The sequence below is a fragment of the Mustela nivalis genome (assembly GCF_964662115.1).
Source record: "Mustela nivalis genome assembly, chromosome: 12".
Classification (NCBI taxonomy): domain Eukaryota; kingdom Metazoa; phylum Chordata; class Mammalia; order Carnivora; family Mustelidae; genus Mustela; species Mustela nivalis.
The window spans coordinates 69335989-69352758 of NC_139031.1; the positions used below are offsets into that span (position 1 = coordinate 69335989).

At 35.3% G+C, this 16770-nt stretch overlaps 1 protein-coding gene across 17 annotated transcripts in view; it reads right to left on the minus strand.

Annotated features, from left to right (window-relative positions):
- AKAP9 (A-kinase anchoring protein 9) overlaps positions 1-16770 on the minus strand; it is a 193392-nt gene that overhangs the window by 80525 nt on the left and 96097 nt on the right. For all 17 annotated transcript variants that reach the window (XM_082692586.1, XM_082692587.1, XM_082692583.1 and 14 more), the window contains 4 exons: positions 13491-13587; positions 12842-13040; positions 8367-8463; positions 7084-7176 (listed from right to left, as the gene is read on the minus strand). In XM_082692586.1, the coding sequence (XP_082548712.1) occupies positions 7084-7176; positions 8367-8463; positions 12842-13040; positions 13491-13587 (486 nt within the window). The remainder of the gene's footprint in view (positions 1-7083; positions 7177-8366; positions 8464-12841; positions 13041-13490; positions 13588-16770) is intronic.

Here is a 16770-nt window from a genome sequence, read left to right on the forward strand (position 1 = left end):
TTAGGGAATAATGGAAAGGAACTCTTTCACGGGTAATAGATGAGAATACGTAAGGCATCGCTCCTAATGGAGAAGACAAATGAATCTTGGAAGGACAAATAAAGAGAACACCAAAGAGTTTTTAAAAGTTTCCAGAATAAAAAGATGTATTACCTATTTGGGAACAACAATTAAAATGACAAGGACTTTCTTAGCAGAAACAAGAGGAAATCAGAAAACAATGAAAGGTTATCTTTAAAGTTCTAACATTAAAATAACTGTCAACCCAGATTTGAATGGTCAATAAAACCAACTTTCAGGAATAAAAGCAAAATAAAAGCATGAAATAAAAAGCTGGCTCCTAGTAGATTGTAAGTGAAAGAATTTCTAAAGGATGTTTCTCAAAAGGCAGAAAAAGATCCTAGAAGGCAGCCATTAGATGCAAAAAGGATTAGAGCATTAAAAGTTCTTTTTGTAAATATATAGATAAATCTAAACGCTGATAGGTATAAAGCAATAATTCTATCTAAATTGTGGAATAAAAAAAATAAGACAGAGATTAGTAATTCTAGTTAGCACAAATGAAACCCACTATGGCCCCTCTCTCCCACAACTGAAAAGTGAACAAAATATAAAAGCAACTACCAGAGAGATCTGAAAAGTAAACAAAAGCAAGCAAACTGCAGAGGGCATCAAAAGTTGAAGAAATTTGTGTGAGGAAGGTGAAACAGAACTTGTGGTCTGTCCCTATTTGGACTATTTTTAAAAAAGAATTCATATTTTCCAGAATATTTTAAGACCCAGTGTCCATACAATATTCAAAATGTTCAATATACAATTCAAACATTAGATGACATACAGTATGTTGTATGCCAAATTTGTTGCCAAGGCAGGCTAAAGAGAAATAATACCAGAGGAAAACTGAAGTCTGAAGAGCAGAATACTCATTCTTTTCAAATATGCATAGAACATTCAACCAGAACATATTTAGGGCAATAAAGTAAACTGAGGGGCGCCTTGGTGGCTCAGTGGGTTAAGCCTCTGCCTTCGGTTCAGGTCATAATCTCAGGGTCCCGGGATCAAGCCCCACATCGGGCTTCTGCTCAGCAGGGAGCCTGCTTCCCCCCTTCCCTGCCTGCCTCTCTGCCTACTTGTGATCTCTGTCAAATGAATAAATAAAATCTTAAAAAAAAAAAAAGTAAACTGAAATCATACAAGGTATGTCTGACCACAAAGAAATTAAAAACTATACATTAAGAGGGAGATATCTGAAAACCCCTAAAATGTAGAAATTTAACAACATATTTCTAAGTAACTCACGAATCAAAGATGTCACAAAAGAAACCAAATATTTCAATTGAATGAAAACGTGTTGAACGCAGTTTAAAGATGTGCTTAAAGGGAAACTTACAGCAGTTAAATATATGTATTAGGAAAGAGGAAAGATCTTTTAGGAAACCTGAAAAAGAAAGCAACTTAAACCCAAAGCAAGCAGAAACAAGTAAGAAATAAAGAAAAGCAATCAATGAAAGTAAAACAAAAGCAATTTTTTGAAAACCCAAAAGCTGGATCCTTGACAATATCAATACAACTGATAAACTTCTAGCCCGAATGAGAAAGAAAAAAGAGAAAACAGAGATAACATACAGATCCCACAAACATTAAGTGATAAAAGAATAGTATAAACAACTTCACCAACATAAATTCAACAGTTTAGATGAAATGGACCAATTCCTTGAGTGACACAAACTAACAAAGCTCACTCTAAAATAGATTACCTTAAAAAAAAAACTATTAAAGAAATTGAATTCCTAGATTAACAAAGCCTTCTGTAAAGGAAAATTCCAGGCCCTGTTGGTTTCACTAGCAAATTCTACAAAATATTTAAGAATAAAATAGTACCACGGTGCCAGGATGGCTGTTGGTTGAGTGTCTACTCTTGATTTCAGCTCAGGTCATGATCTCAGGGTCGTGAGACTGAACCCCGCTTTGGGCTCCGTGCTCGGTGCAGAGTCTGCTTGTCCCTCTCCCTCTGCCCCTCTCCCCCAAAATAAAATAAACTAAAATAAAACCAATTCTACATAAATTCTTCCAGAAAATAGAAAAGGGAATATATTTCAACACTTTACAAGGCCAGCATTATCCTGATATCATAGCCAAAGACAGTACAAGAAAACAAAACTATGGATGATGTTCCTCACGAAAACAAACATAAATATCCTTGACAAAATATTAGCAAACAGAATCGAGCAATATAAAAAGAAGGTGACTGTCTCCAAAGGAATATGAACAAACTTGGGGGTGATGTAAATGTTTTATATCTCCATTTTGAGTTGGTTTCATAACTAAACATCCTGTTAAAACTCACCAAATTCTGCACTTACAGCTGGTGAATTTCATTATATGCAAATTAAACCTTAGGAAAGATGATAACAACAACAAAAATCTGGCCATGTTAGGTCACAAAGGAAGCTTTTGAAATTCTGAAAAGTCTGTATCATAAAGATCACTTTCTTTAGCTAGAAATGAGTAACAAATAATTTAAAAAGCTATATGGTCTGAAAACTAAAAAACTCAACTGAAAACTCAATTACCTCGTTATTCTTTCCTTTCCATTTCACTATGCTATCTATGGAAATTCCACCTGTGATTACAGGTGACTCTGTGTACTCTCTGCCTGTATAAAACGAGCTTAGCTGAGGAGAAAAAAAAAAAAATTCAACCAAGCTGACTGGTCTTATTTTAAATCTGTAAACTATTACCCTTGCATGAGCCCTTCAGGACACTGGGCAAATCTACTCAATTTCCCTTGTCTTTTCCACTTATTATTCCTTCTCCTAGACAGCCCTCTCGCCTTAAACCTTCAGTGTCTTCTCTTCCTTTCTCATTCTCAGGTGCTGATCTTTCTTCTTATTTTAGGGAGAAAATACAAGCAATCAGAAGAGAACTTCCAAAGCTCCAAATACTGTATCTGAACACATCTTGAATCATGAAGCAAATATTCTCTGCCTTCCTTCTTGTTATTATGGATTAAACTGCCATGCTCCTATCTAATGGCAACCTTCCAGGGATTACATCTCTTCTCTTCTCAAGGACACTGCTCCAACAACTCTTTCTCTCTCTCCTGAATTAGCTATTTTTTCCTTCTCTCTTTAATCATCTCTATTAACAAGGAAATATGATATCTTTCTTCTTAAACAGAAACAAAACAGCAATAACAAAAATGTACTGCTTGGCTTGCTCTATTATACTGAGCTACCACTCTATTTCTCTGATCTTCTTTCAAGTAAAATTCCTTCTTCATTCTTCCCCTTCACTCTCTCAAATCTAATCTAATCAGTTTGTCTGCATCACCCCATCAAATGTGTTCTTGTAAAAGTCACCCATGATCTCACATTGTAAAATCCAATAATTAATTCGCAGTTCTAATCATTCTTGACCTATCAGAAAGCTTTGACACAGTTTAATACATTCTCTTCTCGATATACTTTTATTACTTGTCTACTGTAATGCAATCTTTGTTCTTCCCATATTTAATTCACTGCTTTTTCTCCATCTTCTTTGTTCTTCCTCATTTCTCTGACCTCTCAACATTAGCATTATCCAGACTCAGCCCCCAGACCTCTCTTCTATATACAGTCACTACATTGGTGTTTTTCAAATTTTTTCACTGTAACCAGGGTAAACACATACATACCAATAAAAAAATATTTTATATTGACACCCAAAGTGTACATAGTTACCCGTGTTTATTATTAATTTTTAAGTAGGCTCCATACCCAACACGAGGCTTGAACTCACAACCCAGAGATTAAGAGCACCGCCCCAACTGAACCAGCCAGGCACCCTTATGTAATGAACTTTCCTATTATGTTATTATGTTAAAATCCTGGACTCAAACCAATAAACTGTTTTTATAACTTAAAGATGAGTTATAGCTGTGAGTTTTAACTCACAGTTTGAAAAACACTGCCCTACAGGCTAACATATTTTCATGTCTAGTCTTACCTATTTCCTGAACTCTAGATTCATATAACTACCACTTATTCAATATTTATTTTTAAACATTTATGAAGTGTTTGCATTTAATGGGTCTGGATTCTTATGTTGAAGGTCTACCTCTCCTCTCCAAAAACTACTGTTTTGTAGTCTTTTCTGACACCTAATAGCAACTTCATTCTCCCAGTTGCTTATGTCAAATAACCTACAGCAATTATCTTCCCCTGAAGGGCAAGCCCTTGTCCTTTTCCCTTTTATTTATTCCTCCTGTATCCAGCTACATCTGCTGAGAAGATAAATCTGTGCCAGGATTTCACAATTTTTCACCGAATGGGTCCCCTAACTGTGAGGGTGGTAGGACTGAATCAAACTGTCCTCTAATTCAGCAAAGCTGTGGCTGGGCAAGTGGTCTTCACACTCCTGGCCACCTCTTCGAAACACTTTCTCAAAAGGTACTCAACCTGTTACTTTCGTGATTTACTCTCCCATTTCCTTCAGGGTTCTTCTACCACTTTAAGAGGTCTTCCGTGATAACCTTGTATCAATAACACCATGGGATTTCCCAATAGTTCTATTATCCAGGTTTTTTTTCTTTTCATAGTACTTACCACCATCTATAACAGGGTCTATCTGCACCAACTAGAATGTAAGATCTATGGGAGCAAACACTTCATCTTCTTTTACCTCTGCTATACCCTAGCACTTAAAACACTGTCTGGCAGTGAAATATAAATAAATGTTTATTTTCAGTAGTAAGTACACAAATCACAGGTTGAATCTAATATGATGTATATTAGGAATCGCTACCCCTAACTGGATTTCTTCTATACACCCTGTATTTTTTAAACAAGGGTTCTCAATCTTTTTCCAACATCCTATCTAAGAGGATAGAGTATAATCCTATCAGTATTGGTAGTGAATGTCAACAATCTGCATTATTCTAATATCAAGCTGAATCTCTTGGGACCACAGTACCTTGGATGTCTTAGGGACAGTTTTCAATGTCCTATACACTTTGGTGCTCTGCCATCTGCTTAGCTGACTAATGTCTTACAAAAAATATTTATCAGCACCTGGTGGCTCAGATGGTTATACATCTAACTACATGATCCCTGGGTCCTGGGGTAGAGTTCCCCCATTGGGCTCTTGGTTCAGCAGGGAGTCTACTTCTCCCTCTTCCTCTGCCTCTCCCCCTGCTCATCCTCTGACAATCTCTCTGCCTCAAATGAATAAATAAAATCTTTAAAAAATACCTATTTGTAACATCACCATTATCACAGTAATATGACTACTTAAAAAATCTTATTTATGAGTCTTTATCATCTACTAGGTGGTTTACATAGATTAGTTCACTGAATCCTTATAAAAATTATTTCTTCCTTTTTTCCCTCTTTTCACACAGAGAAAATGGACTCAGAAGTTAAGTAACTTTCCTAAGATCATAAATGTAGTAAGTCAGAAGAACAAGAATTTAAAGCATGGTATATCCTATATCAAGCCTCATGCTCATAATTGCTATAATGCCCTGCTATCATATTTCACTTGGGAAATTTTTTAAAGAGTGATGTGCAAGAGAAAATCTGCATTTCTTTAAAGAACTAAATAAGGAGAGCTATGGTGCCTCACTTTTTACTTTGATCTCCAAGAAGCAAACATTCAGTACAAATACAGAAGTGATTAAGTCCTTCAGCCCATAATATTTCTTGGGTCTTCCCCTTCTGATTTATGTTTAACCTAATTCCTTATGTATTTCCTGTATACCTTAACATCCTCCTCCTTTAAAGTGCCTATATCCACGGGGATTGTTATACTGGAACAGCTGAAGTATTATAAAAAAGCAGCAAAGAAAATCAGAATTTAACTGTTCCAATATAAGACCCCAATCAGGCATAAGCATTTATTTTTTTAAAGATTTACTTATTTATTTGAGAGAATGAGAGAGAGAGAGAGAAAGAAGAGTTTAAAAGAATACCTCTGGGCACAGCAGCTAACGGTATCTATAGTTAACACTATAGTAATTTCTCTGGGAGGAGATAAGCAAAGAGAATATATAGAAGACTAAGCACTTTCTCTCTCATTTCCTACCATATTCCCCACCTTCAGGGGAGGTGAAACTCCATTATAAGATATTATTCACAAGGCAACAAATTTATAAAGACTTTTTATGGCATTCTAAAAAGTTTCTTTTTTTTTTAAAGGATCTATTAATTTATTTGAGAGAGAGCACGAGAGAGAGAGAGCACAAGCAGGGGGAGAGGGAGACAGAGAAGAAGACTTCCTGTTGGGCAGGGGACCCGATATGGGGCTAGATCCCAAGACTCTGGGATCATGACCTAAGCTGAAGGCACCCAACTATGCCACCAAGACGTCCCTGAAAAGTTTCTAATTACTATCCCATATTAAGAAAAATGCTTTTCTTTTTTCTTTTTTCTTTTTTTTTTTGCTCATAGCAGTTTTATTAATAAAAGCCAAATCTGGAAACCCAACTTTTTATCAACAGGCAATGAACAAAGGTTTGTCCGTACAATAGAACACTACTCAGCAGAGAGATACCCAAACACATAACTACTTGGTTGAGTAGAAAAATGCTTTTCTTAAAGAAAAATTCACAGAATAATCCATTTAAAAGGCAAATGCAGTTGATACCAGTAGCTGACAATTTAAAGATAAGCTATGTAATAACAATTTTAAAAAATAAAGTGCAGGGGTATCTGGGTGGCTTGATCAGTGGAGCATTAACTCTAGGGTCTTGAGTTCGAGCCTCATATTGGGTATAGAGACTACTAAAATAGTTAAACTTAAAAAAAAAGTGCATTACTATCAATAAAATCTATGTGGTTTTTTTTTTTTTTAAGATTTTATTTATTTATTTGATAGACAGAGATCACAAGTATGCAGAAAGGCAGGCAGAGAGAGAGGAGGAAGCAGGTTCCCCGCCGAGCAGAGAGCATGATGCGGGGCTTAATCCCACCACCCTGGGATCATGACCTGAGCCGAAGGCAGAGGCTTTAACCCACTGAGCCACCCAGGCGCCCCTAAAATCTATTTTTTTTAAAGGTCTAAAAGGAATATAAACCATAATAACCTGCCAAAGTATAAACTTACCTTAGCTACTTCTTCTTCTAATCGTTCTTGGTACTGTTTTTCCAGCAACTTAACCATATTTGTTTCCTGTTTCACTCCAAAATCACCAGAAAACTAAATTAAAGAGCAAAATATAACATACTTGTTTATACTAATCACACATCACTTATTTTTAAACTTCTATCCTCAAATATCCTCAAAAGATCAATGTTTCTTAGAAAACTTCTGCAAAGTTCCAATAAGTATGTTTTAGTTCTGTTCTTATTCAAAAATAATAATTCTGGTGAATAATTCTAGTGTATAATTCTACTAAATAATGCACTTACAAAAAATGTACTTAATAGACCAAACTTAATGATGCTAAGTGAGAAATATATTTATATATTCTAATTACCAATACACAGTTCTACAGTGCAATAAAGACACTTCATAAATATAATTAAGAAGTTTTTAATTTTAAGAATGTTAACAGTGGCTATCTTTGCTTATGAAATTATAAGCAATTTTTATCTTCCTAATATTTATTAATACTGTCCAATTCTCTGCAAATACAAATTACCTTTTCAACTAGAAAAAACATAAAGTTAAAAAAAATAGAAACATATTCTCAGCATCAAAGCTGTTTATTAATTATCTGAATACTCCATAGAGAATGAGTATAGAAGAATCAAGATATGTAGACATCTCTCCTCTCTATCCAAAACAAGAGAATGCAATAATCTTTGTTTTCTATAGGAGTTAAGAATCAAAAATCTACTGAAGTAAAATAAGGGTTTTGCAGCTGCAAGTTTCAGAAAAGTGGCTACGAAATGGGAGTATATAAAATGTTGAGGATAGGCAGAATGTGCAGGCCTATACTGTAAAAGATGAGGGGCTTTTATATATCAGATGGCCTGTGCTGAAGGAAGCCTTGTCTATTGTTCCAGCCATAACATCTTTTGGGAATTTTGAGGATTCCTAAATACTATTCTAGACGTGAACTGATTCAACTTCCTATGGTGGCAAGAAAAGCTGTTGCAAGGGCATTGAAACTAATTTGTTAATATAGCTAATGTTATACAAAACAAGACAAATTTTAAATTAGAAAATTTTTAGAGAGAAAAAACTCTCAATTTTAACTGTGTTAGTCCTATGCTACAAAAATACATTAAATTTCTTTATTTATGTATTATTCTGGGTCTTTTATATAAGACTTTATATATTATGCTTACCTCTCAGCAAATATGAGATTGGATAATTACTGCAGATATAAAAATGACAGTAAGAAAAATAATATCAGTGCACACAATTTAAAGATACAATACCTCTATTGTACCATCAGTGTTCTGGTTTAGACAACTTCCAGGATATACTGTTTTCTGGACATCAGATTCAGTTATTACCATCGAATCAATGGAGAAACTAAACAAAAAAGAGAGTGAAGGAATTAGAATTGTGAGTTTTACTGTCAGTTCAAAGTTACAGCATGCATAAAATGTGTACTAGGGCAGGGGCAAAAAAGATGACAGATCAAGAGTTATAGGTATTGTGACTTAAATAGTATTTTTGGCTAATTTTTCCATTTAAAACTAAAGTAACACAACTGAATGAGAGAATATTTCAACAGATCACCATTGAATTTTATGCCACTTTAGAAAGTGTACTAAAAATATATGATGTAGAGCTATTTACAGGTACAGACAGACATTTTTAAAAAGTTTTATTACTGAGTAAAAAAGTCTATAAAATCTCATTTTTTATTAAAAAAATCATTTACACACACACAGAAAAAAACATCTGGATGAATACATGTCAAAAGTAACAATGATTAACTCTAGCAGAACTGGGGAGCAGAGGCAAGAAAAGGAAGATTTTTAATTTATACAGACACTTCCAGATATTTTTTGTTTTTAATCTATTCATTTATTTTTTGGTGTTCATGTTTTTATTCTATATTGTTTTACACGTATTATTTTATAAAAAAGTGATTTTTTTTCCTTATAATGTTGAACTTGGGTCATAAAAACAAGGTATATTTAATATTTAGTAGGAAAAAGAACAAAGGGGCTAATTATAATTTTTTCTAATACAATTTCTCACTTCTATTTTCATATGCACCCATGCTGCCTTCTTTATTCCAACCCCCTCCTGCCCAGCTTCTCCTTTCTCTCTCCTATCCTCTTCTTTCATTCTGTCCCAAATTGGCCAGATACAAGTTATCATCAACTCATTTCATAACTTATATAACTAACCCTTATTGACAGACATTTGGTTGTCTCCAAATGTTCACTATTACAAATAATGCTACAACATAAATCCTCGTAAGTATGTCTTGCACACATTTGTGGATTTTCTGTATGATAAATCTTACAAATAAGATTAAAATATTTAATATTTAAAATTTCAACATAATGCCATATTCTAAAGAGTTATATTAATTTTAACCCATAACAGTGTCATTTAAGTATTTACCCAAAACTTCAGCAACACAGAGTCTTAAGAGTTTTGAACTTTGTTAGAACATGATGGTTTTATTTTTGAGATTATATATCCTTCAACTTCTATTGGCCTGTAGGTTTCCTCTGCTGTGAACTGCCTATTCACGTTCTAGGTTCATGTTAAATGACTGTAAAAACTCATCTCCCTTTTGTTTCTTCTCTGCCCTTCCCTGGTTCTTGTCTATCTCACAATTTTGTCTGTTTCCTCATTTCTTCTTGTATACAACTATTCTGATCCTTGGTTCCATGTTTTGATTCCTTTCTCATAGCTTAGAAAACCCTCCTGATTATTTATTAAGACCCAAACTCTAATAAAAAATGGTACTTTGTTCACAATGACTCCATTTTATACCTTTACAGCATTTGAAAGTGTTTATCCCAAATTCAAAAAATCTGGCTAAAACCAAACTCACTGCTCCCCTCTTATAATTAAGGTACTACTCCACACTGTCCTTACTTCTCTATTTATATTAACATACCACTGTTTTCCATGTTCTCTAGTTCAAATAACACAAGGTCATCTTTATTTTTCCCCTTCACATTGTTCTCAACATTCCTTCTAATCCATTATCTGATATTCATCCCTTCATTTCCATTTCGCCTAGAACTCCAATAGACAATTATTACAAAAATGTGCAGTGGAAGATGTCACACAAACACGGTTTAAATTCCAGCACTCTGGTTCTATCACCATGTTACATGCCTTAACCTACTACTTCTTAAAAACTGTTTTGTAGTAAGTCTTTTTCAATGATTAGACTGAAGTCCCTTGAGGGAAAAAAGCCACTTTATATAGATCTAAAGCTTCCTCCATGAACCTAGCCAAGCTTGTTCCAGTCATTATTCCATTTAATCCTCACAATCTTAATGGTACTTATATTGTCCCTAATATTATTACCTAAGTATGTTAAAACAATCTGCCCAAGATCATATAACCAGTAAAAAGTTAAATCAGGTGTCAAATGCAGATTTGACTCTAAAGCCAAAAGTCATTCCATGAGACTCTGGCATACCTGTAAGAGGCTTTAGTAGGCCAGCTCCAAATATATGTTAAATGAATGATTCAATTATTTTTTACATATTTTTTAAACTAGTTCAAATCTATCTTAGAAGAACAGCATGCTCTTTATTCACATACTCTTTATTCAAAAAGTATCTTAATTGTATCCAAAAATGTGATGACATTTACAAGAAATAACTTTGACTCATCACCACTAGTAGGAGTGAGCATGGGTCAGTAAACCTCTTTTTTGGGGGGGGTGGGAGAAAACTAATGGTCTTAGTTTAAAGGTACTGTCAACACACTTCCACTGAACATTACAGAAACCTCTAAGAGAGGGTGGTTAACTGGTAAAAGCTCAAATTCAATAACTGCAAAGTAAGTCTTCATTTCCAGAAAACTCCCTTTTCTTCATGTTTTAGAGAGAAAGCATCACTAATTAAAGGAAGGCTACTTGAAACATTGTAGTTGATTATTAGTGACTTCCTGCTATTTACTTACTTTCTTCCATATCAGAAAACTCAGTCATAGTTTTGAAATGTCAATCCATAAACTATCTGCATCAGAATTATCTTGTTACAAATACAAATGTCCAGGGTCCATCTCAAAGCTACTGAGTCTGACTCTCCAAATGTATAATCCAGTAATCTAATTTTAAGTATTCAAAAACCTCCACTGTTTTTGATGCATGGCCAAGTTTAAGAACCACCAATCTCAAATAAGATGTAAGCTTTATAAGGCTATGCCAAGGCTGATGTATAATTCCAAAGCCTATATACTGGCACTGAGTAAAAGAAGGAGAAACAGACTGCTTCCAAACAAGTGTGGAATTCAGTATTTTGTCTCAAAGAAAAAAAAAATGGGGGGCTTGAGATTCCATTAATAAGTGCCTATGAAGATATCAGGCCTAGAACAGCAGAGCCAGCCAAAGTTAGATGAAGTCTCTGAGCACTTTATAGAGATAGTTTAAACATTAAAGCATACTTCCTAACTAAGTTATGAGCTGTTCTCTCATTCATTTAACAAATATTTATCAAGCACCTACCACATGGAGGGAATTATTATAAGGTTTGGAATACATCAACTCGGACAAAACCCCCACCTTTACAAAGCCTGAAGTCTTTCATAAAAGGCAGAAAATAAAGCAAACAAAACAAAGTCCCCTACAAATATAAATAGACTTGTTTTTTTTTTTTAATTTTATACATACACAGCTTTACATACATATAACAGGCAATATTAAGTAATAGGGAAAAAATTAAGCAGGAAATTAGTGTACAGAGTTCTAAACAGCAATTTTAATTTAAACGGGGTGATCAGGATAGGCCTCATGAGAACATGAGATCTGCAAAAAGACCCAAAGAAGGTAAGCATGTTGGGCATGTAAATATCTGGGGAAAGAGAATTCTGGGTAGAAGAAATAATAATGAGAAGTCCCTGAAGCAGGAGCATACCGATGGTCTGAGGATCTCAAGGAAAATGTGTGGTGTGACAATAAAGACAGGCAAGGAGATAAAGTCCAAGTGGTAACAAGGAACCATCAGGTAGGACTGAGTAAGGCATTGTTAGGAAAGAAGAGTATGGGACTAAAATGATCGGTCTTAAATTTAAAAGCAAATTCTTACATTTTAAATGCAAAGTTGTGGAAATGTGTTGAGAACAGACATTAGGAAAGAGGGTAGAAACAGGGAGATGAGTTGTTGTAGTAACCCAGGTAAGAGATGATGATGGCAGGGAGCTAGTGAGAAATAGTCCAGTTAGATGTATTTTGAAGGCAGAGATAATAGGATTTCTTGAAAGATTAGAAGGAAAAGGAGAGAAAGAAGAGTCACCTTAGATGGAAATGGCTACAGAAGGAGCAAATTTCCAGGGGAAGATCCAGAGTTCTATTTTGGACATAGTCAATCTGAGTATTAGACAACTAGGTGGAGAAAGTCCAGCTATGACTGAAATGATCTTATCTTATATTTCTTGGGTATGCCCCACATCAAAGTAGCAAAGACCAGGCATAGGATAAGTAATACAAGCACACTCTGATTTAATCCAGCAGATTAACAACAACCACCATCTTTATAAGATAAAGGTGTAAGTAAAATCTCTATAATAGAATATCTTTGGTTTATAACAATACTTACTTCAGACATTTCAAAGTATTATCTCCTGTTCTTATTTCTTGATAATGTGGCATCCCATCTCTTTCAAGGAACTTTGGTTAAGTTACATTTGCTACTGAAAAACAACTATGCTATGATTGTTACTAAGCTATAAATACTGCTGAATGAGACTGTAAACGGATGGGTACCTTGGCTGAACTGTGGATACAGAAACAGCTTGAAGCCTTTCCTGCAAACAATGGATCTCTGCTCCATAGTTTTCTTCTGTTTCTTTCAACTGTTGCTGCAAAGAGAATATGAGTTTTTCTAATTCTTGAACTTGTCCTTCAAGTTGTTTAATGTTTTCATAATCTTGCAGAGTAGAAAACTTGCTTTTACAACTGACATCTAAGTTATAGGAAGAGAAGAAAATACACATTTCAAAACAAATTTCTTACTGAAGTAGCACACTTTTTTTTTGTTTACAGAGATTATTCATTCTTTGAAAAAATAATGCTTTCTTAGTAGTAAAGAATTTCACTTAGACTCATTTTGACTGATGAAAAAAAAAATGAATAGTGTAATTCAAGATCATTTCTTCAAACTTCATGTCTGCAGTACCCCTAAATCTATCAATATCATGTCTTTAAATTGAAAACAATTAAGAATCACAGAACAAGTGAGACATTAGAAAGGAATAGTCCAAACCCTCCATTTTGAGAATGAGAAAACTAAAAGCAGAGTGATTGTAATGAAATGCCAAAGACTACTAGGTTGTCTCAAATTTTAAAGTAAAAAACCAAGTGACAAAATATTTGGTATAAAAATACTACACCATGGTATATAATCAAAATTTACCAATGTCTTGCAAATTGGTCATCTGAGAAGTTTCCTCATTTGGTAGGTTTCCTTCTGCAAATTCAAGTTTGACAACATCTGTCTCCTGTCCCTGAATCTATTGAAAATAACAGAAGATGAGTGACATAAATATATGATTCAGCATTTTGAAAACTATATTAAAGCAGCTTTACACTACAAATGTTATTGAGAATCACTTAGAATTATAACACTCTGATACAAATATTTTCCCTTCCAACTTATTTTTTGCTTTCTTCTGACAATGACTCATATTCCCTTCACAGCACTGCAATTAGTAAGTATATTGTTTGGTCATACCCAGAAAGAAGTCCATTTTAATATAAAAACAGAAACTGCACAGAATTTTGGTATGAAGTTCAGGTAATATTTATAATATGACTTGGTCTTTGGAATTTCAACTCATACATAGTAAATTTTATGTTTATCAATACCTGATAGTATAACTTTATGAATCTAATCTATATACCTCTAGGTAACTGACAACTGGTATGCAGTTCTTCACATAAAAGTAAGGAAAATAATGAAAACAGATAAATATCACATTGTTTCCTTACTTTAAAATTAGGCAGCAATTTGTCAGATGCATATGTGTACTAATTTAGTTATTCATCAAATACTCAATAATTATCTACTACAGGACTAGCACTGTGACACAGATATACCATATCTGCCCTTACAGAATTTATCAACTAGTGAGGGAAGAAAATTAAACAATTAGAGGAGCAACTGAGGCTCAGTTCGTTAAATGTCCAACTTTTACTTTCAGCTCAGGTCATGATCTCAGGATCAAGAGATGAAGCACTCCTTCAGTCTATGTACTGCTTATGGGGCCTGCTTGGGTTTCTCTCTCTCTCTCTCTGCCCCTGGCCCCCATCATCCCTCTCTTAAAAAAAAAAAAAATTAGTGAAGCACTAAACTATAATCAACGTTAAGGGCAATAACAGAAAGACTGTGTAATTATGGAGTAAGTCAAACTTAACTTGGGTCTCAATCATTTTGGGTCATGATTAGGAAAGACTATAAGGAAGAAAAAGTTCCGTGCAAGCTGCTGCAGCCACTCCAGAAAACAGTATGAAGGTTCCTCAAGAAGTTGAAAATTGAGCTACCCTACAACCTAGCAATTGCATTACTGGGCGTTTACCCTAAAAATACAAATGTAGATCCGAAGGGGCATGTGCATCCAAATGTTGATAGCAGCACTGTCCACAATAGCCAAACTACAGAAAGAACCTAGATGTCCATCAACAGATGAATGGATAAAGAAGATGTGGTGGTATGTGTGTGAACACACACACACACACATACACACACTGTAATACTATGCAGCCATCAAAAAACCAAGATCTTGACATTTGCAACAACGTGGATGGAACTAGAGGGTATTATGCTAAGCGAAATACGTCAATCAGAGAAAGGCAATTATCATATGATCTCTCTGATATGAGGCATTTGAGGGAAAGGGTGGGGGGTTGTGGGGGTAGGGAGGGAAAAAGATGAAACAAGATGGGACTGGGGAGGGAGAAAAACCATAAGAGACTCTTAAGCTCAAGAAATAAATTGAAGGCTGCTGGAGGGAGAGCGGGGAGGTATAAGGTGGCTGGGTTATGGGCACTGGGGAGGTATGTGCTATGATGAGTGCTGTGAATTGTGTAAGACTGATGATTCACGGACCTGTATCCCTGAAGCAAATAATACATTATATGTTTAAAAAAAAAAGCTATTTCTGATGAAGGTTATTTCAGTTGGTACTACTCTTATCAAGTCCTCTACCCCATGCCTAACCCCCTGAGCACCTTTCAGCAGAGGACCTTGCCAATTATTTCCCAAAGGAAATAAAACCTGTCAGGTAAATTCTTCACTTTCCAGCCTAACCTTTCTATTCCCTCACTTAATTCATTCAGCAAACATTTGGGGCACCTGGGTGGCTCAGCGGGTTAAAGCCTCTGCTTTTGGCTCGGGTTGTGATCCTAGGGTCCTGGAAATGAGCCCCATATCGGGCTCTCTGCTCAGCGGGGAGCCCGCTTCCTCCTCCTCTCTTTCTGCCTGCCTCTCTGCCTACTTGTGATCTCTTTCTATCAAAAAAAAGAGTAATAATAAATGCAAATTTTTTGGCACCTGGGTGGCTCAGTGGGTTAAAGCCTCTGCCTTTGGCTCAGGTCACGATCCCAGAGTCCTGGGATCAAGCCCCACATCGGGCTCTATGCTTAGCAGGGAGCCTACTTCCTCCTCTCTCTCCCTGTCTGCTTCTCTGCCTACTTGTGACCTCTGTCAAATAAATAAATAAAATCTTTTAAAAAAATAAAAAATAAATGCAAATTTGTACAAGGAGCTATGGGAACAGGGAAAAAAGATGGGGGTCATGGAATATTTAAAATAACAGAAAGAGATAAGTGCAATAAGCAAAAGCTTGTACAGATGCTAAGAAAATGGAGGAAGAAATGCCAAAAGTCTAGAAAGATAGGTAAAAAGGACCCAAAGGAAGTAACATCTGAACCAACTAGAAGATCAAGTAGGAACACACCAAGCAAATTGGAGGTAGATGCGCAATGTTTGGCAGAAAAAACAACATGCAATAGAGGCCAGAGGTGAAAGATCAGGTGCATTTGGGACACTCTTCAGTATGGCTAAAACAGGATTAGAAGATGAAGGTAACAGGTTAGGCAGTGATGTATTGTAGTGCTGAGTGTGATCCCAACAAACCTCTGGGATACCTCAGTGGTTGTAGCTACCTTATGGGGTTAAAAAAGTGAAATTCATTTTTTTACTTTTTTTTTTCCTGGGGAGAACTAAAGAAGTTAGTGTGGGTGTTTGCGTTCCAGATTAGGCCTCCTACATTCTGGCACTGGGGAAGGGAGGTGTGTGTCTCATCAAAGCAAACTGCTGTCCACTCACTGTCCTAAAAGTAAAGAGGCAAAATGACAAATCACTCACTCACTCACAAATTCATCACTGTGGATTACTTACTATAAGCCCTCCTATACTATTTAATAGCTTCAACTGTGTACTGCCATAGGAAAAGCAACATTTTTAAAAGAAAGAAAATAAGGAAGTAAGAAAACAAAGGAAATCTGGTAATGATTCACTTCTGTTAATTAACCTGAAGTTAAGTTAAAAATTTGGAAGGGGGGAAGGAAATCACTGCTGACTTTTGCCAAAGAAAACATTGTGAAGTACTAGTGGAGAGCTTGCTTAGAAGGAGTAAAAGAGAGGAGGTGATGGGAAGTTCTGGCTGTAGTTTATTCTTTTTTTTAAAGAATGT